The sequence below is a fragment of the Gloeophyllum trabeum genome (genome assembly GCF_000344685.1).
Source record: "Gloeophyllum trabeum ATCC 11539 unplaced genomic scaffold GLOTRscaffold_00081, whole genome shotgun sequence".
Classification (NCBI taxonomy): Eukaryota; Fungi; Basidiomycota; class Agaricomycetes; order Gloeophyllales; family Gloeophyllaceae; genus Gloeophyllum; species Gloeophyllum trabeum.
In genome coordinates, this window is record NW_006920490.1 from 1 (window position 1) to 6,687 (window position 6,687).

The following is a 6,687-nucleotide window of genomic DNA, read 5'->3' on the forward strand; positions in this document are numbered from 1 at the left end:
CGCTGGTTTTCGCGGCGGTGGCCTTTGCTGCAGTTGTCTTCTTGGCCGCGGCAGCAGCAGTGGTCTTCTTAGCAGCGGTCGTCTTCGCGGTCGTCTTCTTTGCAGCAGTGGTCTTCTTGGGGGCGGCAACCTTCGGAGGTTTAACTGCAGGTTTCTTCGCTGCCTTGGCCTTGGCTTTGCGAGCATCGAACTGGTGGCTTGCCGCCTCCCCTTCGAACACACCGTCCATTGTCTGAAGGCCCGCTATGTATAAGAGTAGTCAGCTCATGCGCCTCCTCGCACGAAAGGTTGCCTTACCTTCCGATACCGGCGCGCCCTGCACCAAGACACATGCAGCAATAACTAAAGTGGTGAACAAGCCGAAGGGACGCATGATGGCAGGGGGTCGTTAATAAGAACGAAGTACAAGAAAGTCCGAATTAACGAAGAAAGAAGGCAGGATAGGAAGAAAAAGGACGTGAATACAATGACTAGGACCGACCAGCGATGGGGTTTCGTCTTCATCTTCGCCTTCCTCTTATACTGAGGTGGCCCTCCCCGTTTCCAATTGCTCGGTTGTGAGAAGCACATTTACCGCAAGTACGGTACAGAGGCAGTGTCATAGTCGGAACTCGCGGGCTTGATGCTACCAGCGAGCCGTAATTTCGATCCAGGGACCTCATAGTTAAACCACGCGAAAAGTCGGAAGTGACGACAGATGTTCCCCTGCCACGCTCCTACCCAGCGGTCGTTCCGAGGCGGCGCATCTGTTAGGGCAAGTGGCTAGATGTCAATCGTGTGAGAACCACGCGATACCTACTTAATTTAGTCATGTGATTATGTAAACTTTATTCTGGCTTGCCTCTCCACGACCGCTGGCGGAAAACATTTGTAAATAAACGCCACCGTTACCAGTGACACCCCATTCAGGAAAGCGCCAGTGATCTTAGCTAAGCTCTCAGCATGCGCCGCAGGCGCGGCTCGTTTAATTAAGAGAGCATCGATTGTCTGCGATAGACATGGCCTTATACAAGCATATCGAAGCGGTTTTGAAAGAGCTCGATGACTGCAATATATCAATGCTGTTGCTCTTGACTAGACTTCTCAGCAATGCCTCATATATGACCCATCCTTGCATGCAAGATTTCCTGTCTTCAAGTGTGCTGGTTGATCTCTTCGACACATTGCTTCAGAACAAATTATTTTCTGGTCCCCTTCTATCCTGGGCTCACAAAGTCAGCCGGGAACACCATGCTCACACAGTCAAGCAACTTGTTTTACCTGAAAATGGTTGGCACTTCAGTGCCCTCCATGCTTCTGCCGAAAAACTGGAAAATTTTCGGATTGAAGATATGGCTAAGGGCTTAGAGAAGTTGGCACCGGAGCTCTGGCTTCTACTCGATGCTTTGCTATGTAATAAACATAGTGCTTCCGAGACTCTTCCCGGTTACCAAACCAATGGAATATCTGCAGAAGACACAATCAACAATGCAGATGAAGTTCCAGTCCATAGTGAACAAGAGAGACCATCCAAGGCACGAAAAAAACCCAGAGAGCGACGTGCGGCACTCATTACAATCGTATGTTGATGCAGCATACTCACTAGGCAAAGGTCTGACGTGGTGTCCCAGAAAAAGGTAGTAAGCTGCGGCATTATGATGCAGAGCACAAGTCAGAAGTGCAACGCAATTCAGAGCGTCATCGGTCTCTTTATGCATGCCTGCAACACGCCATCGAAGGTTATACAAAGTCTGGCTCACATGGGGATATCTATCTCCGTGGACGCCATACAAGATGCTGTTAAGTCTCTCGACCGTGAATCCTGTCGCAAGCGGCGAGCTCTGGGACAGACGCGCCTGGCTAGTTATGCATATGATAACTTCGACATTAACTTTACTACGTCTGCGCCAACCGTCGAAAAGTCTGGTGACACACTGACACATCTGACATCTGGAGATATCATCCGTCTCGAACATGGTGTCACGTTAGAGGATCTACGATGTTCAGACTTGCTCTGGCAGAGGTCACACCTCAATATCCATGCTGATCCCAAGAACCTACCACGACAATACAGTATTACCGACTTGGAGCGACTCCATCCAGAGCTGGGTCCTCGCCATCCATCAGGCTTGACCCGTTCCAAACGGTTTGATGCATGGAAATTCCGGTTGGACCTTCTCCAGTATGGGCCGGAATACTTTCGGCAGTTCTTGCCACAGCTAGGCAGACCAGAGGCCATCGAACAGATTCCTGTCAAGAAGATGTATCACGTCCCCGCAAAGGCAATGGACATCAAACAATCCACAGTACGGGGCAATATGGATGCCATCATCAACCTACTGCAACAAGGCGGGGTCGGTATGCCATCAGAGCAGTGCAGCGAAGATAAGATGGATGTTGACTCGGACTCCGGCAATGAATGGACCGGTGACATTGAAGACATTGCCGAGTTCGTTGTCTTGATGCATGGAGACCTGGGGACGGCTGAACGTGTTCGGTCAATACTCGAACGAAGAGCACCAGAGAAGACAAGGTGGAACCGTTACCAGTTTGTTGTCTTCATTATGGGACTATTCCATCTCAAAATGGCGTGTGCAGACGCACTGTGGCGACTCCTGCTCGAGAAGCAGAAGGCGCGCCTCGATGCGAACAGCTTAATGAAGTTAGCTGCTGTCTATCGTTCTAAGGAGACCGGGAAGCTGGGCAGCAGCCCGGGTTTCCGACGTATCCATGAGGTTATCCGGGAGGTTGGGACAGCTATGCGGCTGGACTGCTGGCGAGTACAAGCTGGGAAGGAAAACATTGAGTGGACGACCTTGGAAGAGTTCGCAAAGTCGAAGCCACAGTACTCGCAAATCGAAGAGATGTCGTATCGTATCATGGCTGGTGACTACGTAGCGCCCGGTGATCTATATTCCACCAAGTCGCGCCCGCTGTCAGAGCGCGATAAGCAGAAGGAAAATATGATGCTCACCCACAAATACTTCCTGCTATATGAGCAAACCTCTTTCGCAATGAACGAGGGTGATATCGGTCGGGTTGAAACATTGTTCCCGCGATGGATGCGGGTCTTCCGTGCAACGGGCAAACACAAATATGCCGCCGCGATGGAGCGTTTCCTGACAGACGTTCACTTTGTCTATCCGGAGGGACTACGACGTGCCATTCGGTATAATATCCTTGTGAATCCTACAGGAAAGGAGGGTCAGTTCCGGGGGGTTGATTGGGTCGTGGAGCTCGACAACCTGTATACAAAGGTATGTCACCTCGAAGACAGACATCAGCACCTGCTGAGCAACCCACGTCCACGGACAGTTTATCTATGGAGGCGGGGGGTCAAACTACACTAAGGACAGGGTCATCACGGAATCCACCTTAATCGACGTTTACCGAGGCTGCATAGAGAATATGGAAGAAAACCTTCATTTGACAGACCTGACAAGCCGCCATGGGCCGCCGGACCTGGCTGCAACATATGCAGCTCTAGTGAGATACATGAAGGCAGAAGCAACAAACGAATACAGGCCAGGGCGTGGAAGCGCATACGAAATTCCAAACGTTTTCGACTCGGGATATGACTTCTACACCGGGGAATCAAATGCACCTGAAGAGGGCGATACTGCGGATGTCAGCGAGCCGGCACCAGAGGATTTAGGTGTCGAGGATATGTAATACACTCACCCTGCGGCTGATTAGACGAACCAGCACGATTGCTTTGACCCACCACGTTTGGGATAGACGGACTCACTCCATAGAACCGATGCGGAGCAACAGTTCCAAGCCTCAGTGGAGAGGGTAGGAAAGGTCTGAATTGCGGGGGTGCGGGTCGATATGGTGACCACGGTAGATCGTACAATGTTGCGCCTGGATATGTGAGTTGTGGCAGGTACTGGTGATTCGGAGGGAGTGAGAATGGCACGGATGCAGAGGCGGGGGTCGTCGGGTTCGGCGGTGCTTGATTCTCATCAGTCATCGTGTTCTCTCCCGCCGTCGGATCTGAGGGACGTTGGTTATGCTTTGGGCATCGCCGATTGGATGCTGCGGAGACCATCGGTAAATATGCACGTTGGAAATAGCAAGCATTATCAAACGCACCGATATGATCATGGGCACCGCAAGCCCGACACTGGCGCGATGATCGCGCTGTCGCAGCAGTCGAAGTACTTGCAGCTTCTTGCCCTGGCGAGCTTGCACACGAAAGGACTGCAGACATCGAAACCGAAGGCAGCGGCGGCGGGGCAGGAGGGTGACTTGAGTTAATGAGGGCTAGTATGTCGATCCCATACTCATCGCAGAAAGGCCATCTCGTCTCCTTTGCGAGCGCTTCGATTGTCCGGATCTTGTCGTGATGAACACAGTCCAGTATCCGCTGCATTGTAGTGTCAGTCATAAATGCACCAGGCCCATTATCCTCCACGACGGCCCATCCGAATAGGCTCTCGGCCATGCGTAACCTGAATTTGTGAAGCTCAGTCCGAAGGACCAAATCCTGGGCATTGAACGAGTAGTCTTTCTTGATACGACTACGAGACGGTCTTGCCGCTGTCTTGGCTGTGGGTTCGTTGTCTTCAGCCAGCTTGTCGAAGGCCGCAGGGTGACAAAGACTACAGCAGATGGGCGGCTTGGGAACGACGCAGCGCGTACAACCCCCGGGCAAGTCGGGATCACACGCTCCCTGATCTATTGCTGTGAACAAAAGAAATGGAAGATGAGAAGACACAAGCTCCAGATACTGGGCTATTACTTACCCAGTTTGTGATTACCGAAATAGATGCCCACGGGCACCCGGTAACATTTCCAGGAGCGTGTTGCGGCGTTAATCATGTCATCCATAGTGGGCTCCATCGGACGTGTCCGCTTGCCCGTGCTGGAGAGCTTTCCATCAGCGATTGCTTGATCATAGAGCCTGCGTATGTCCTCCTGGTTCTGCAAGACAGATGCAGACTCCTCTTCATCGCTGCTGTCATCATCGTCTTCAGGGGGTGACTTGTCAGCACCTTGAGCAGCAGACGGAGCCCCTGAGTTGTCGCTGGCTGAAGGTCCCAAGCATGATAGGGAGCCAGATGCCGAGCCCAAGCCTTGGACACGACGGCGTTTTGCAGTGCGAGTGCCATTCAGAGATGTAAGCGGTTGCCTTTGTGCCATTGTCTTTTTCTTCTCCGCCCGTTTCCGTTTCGCGTCGGCAGCTTTCTTCTTCTCTTCGTCAAAATGTTTGGGCTCAACGATGAGGACAGCGAGAGCAGTGAGACTAAAGTCCCGTGCCCCTCGGCCGAACCGTTGCCACAGTGTACACATCGTACACGTAGCTTTCCATTGTACCACTACTTCAATGTCCCGTAGATCCACACCCTAGATACACGTGTTAGTAGCATATACTTCGAGCAGTAGCAGCACATACCATGCCAAATGAGTCTGTGCAACATAGCCCCACGATACATGCGTTCCGCAGGTCGTCTGTCTTGTCCCACCGGTATTCGTCAGACATCTCCGAATTGAACCATACCACTTTCCCCAGTGTCTTCTTCCCGCCGAACCTCACCAGGCGCTCTTGTAGGTATTTTGTCGCCTCTACAGACTCTGCGATGCTGTCGAAGAAAACCAGGAACTTTTTGAGAGGCTCATCTGGTGTCCATGTGTGTGGAATTAAGAAATCAAGGTCGCGGAAGCTGCTTGCTGGGTGTTTGAGCTTCCGCACAGATATAGCAATATTCGGGCGGTCATTCGAACACCTAATGAAATGCGTCTTATCACGCTGCACCTGGAGGATCCGCATAACATCGTTCAGTACTACATCAGGCATCGTGGCTGACGGGAGGTAGAATGGAATCTGGCGGGGGATAATATAGCGCAGACGATGCGCCTCCCTATATTCTTCTCGAAAGTCGCCCCAAGTACTGACACAATGGGCTTCATCCCAGGTTATGCTAATAAGGCGCTGTGTAAACTGAACATTCTTCCACAGATTCTCGAAGCGCCCGGAGAGGATTTCCGGATTCACTGTAATAGCTCGATACTTCCCCTCTTCAATATCCTTCAATCAGGTAGGTTAGATCAGCTTAGGACAAATGTCCACAAGACTTGGGCAAGTACCCACCCTCATATTCCGCAGTGTAGCCGTCTTCTTATTAAGGGCAATGGCAGAGATCCTGTTCTGCTGGAGCTCCCGTGTGTTCTGCTCTCCCAAAATATTAAGAGGTGTCACTACTATCTGGATGCCGTCTGGACGGAAGAGTAGCGGCATCCAGAATGTAAGGGTCTTCCCCGACCCGGTGCCAGCAATGCACACAACATCTTTGTCGCGCCGCAGGATAGCCTGTACAGCCTGTAGCTGCCATAAGCATGGACGCTGACCGAACTTCTCGCGGACACGAGTTCGGATGTCGGTGAGAGATGGAACTGACGGTTCCTCGGGCATTAGTCCATACACGGCCGTTGGCGAGGATAGACGCGTCGGTGTTGTTGGCGCGACGCGTCGAGCATCGGATTAGCTAAGATCACTGGCGCTTTCCTGAACGGGGTGTCACTGGTAACGGTGGCGTTTATTTACAAATGTTTTCCGCCAGCGGTCGTGGAGAGGCAAGCCAGAATAAAGTTTACATAATCACATGACTATACAAAATAATTATCGCGTGGTTTCCACATGGTCCGCACTTAACCGATTGCCGTAGCAGATGCGCAGCCTCGAAACGACCGCTGGGTAGGAGCGTG

The 6,687-nt window shown here is 51.8% G+C and overlaps 3 protein-coding genes across 3 annotated transcripts; 1 reads left to right on the forward strand and 2 right to left on the reverse strand.

The window, feature by feature from the left end:
• Window positions 1-1,115: 1,115 nt before the first annotated feature.
• On the forward strand, window positions 1,116-3,651 carry GLOTRDRAFT_51073 (uncharacterized protein; the record flags this gene model as incomplete). Its single annotated transcript, XM_007873288.1, has 4 exons — window positions 1,116-1,491; window positions 1,621-2,052; window positions 2,287-3,236; window positions 3,295-3,651. 4 exons carry the CDS (start codon window positions 1,116-1,118, stop codon window positions 3,649-3,651), a joined length of 2,115 nt encoding a protein of 704 aa, XP_007871479.1.
• Window positions 3,652-5,061: 1,410 nt separating this feature from the next.
• Window positions 5,062-6,016, reverse strand: GLOTRDRAFT_67173 (uncharacterized protein; the record flags this gene model as incomplete). The annotated part of the gene is made up of 3 exons (XM_007873289.1): window positions 5,925-6,016; window positions 5,378-5,708; window positions 5,062-5,328 (listed from the first exon to the last, which is right to left on the reverse strand). Coding segments are annotated over exons 2-3 (354 nt in total), but the record flags the coding sequence as incomplete, so codon positions are not given.
• GLOTRDRAFT_9361 (P-loop containing nucleoside triphosphate hydrolase protein) lies at window positions 5,741-6,385 on the reverse strand (the record flags this gene model as incomplete). Its single annotated transcript, XM_007873290.1, has 2 exons — window positions 5,741-6,010; window positions 6,074-6,385. Coding segments are annotated over 2 exons (582 nt in total), but the record flags the coding sequence as incomplete, so codon positions are not given.
• Between the last annotated feature and the right edge of the window lie 302 nt (window positions 6,386-6,687).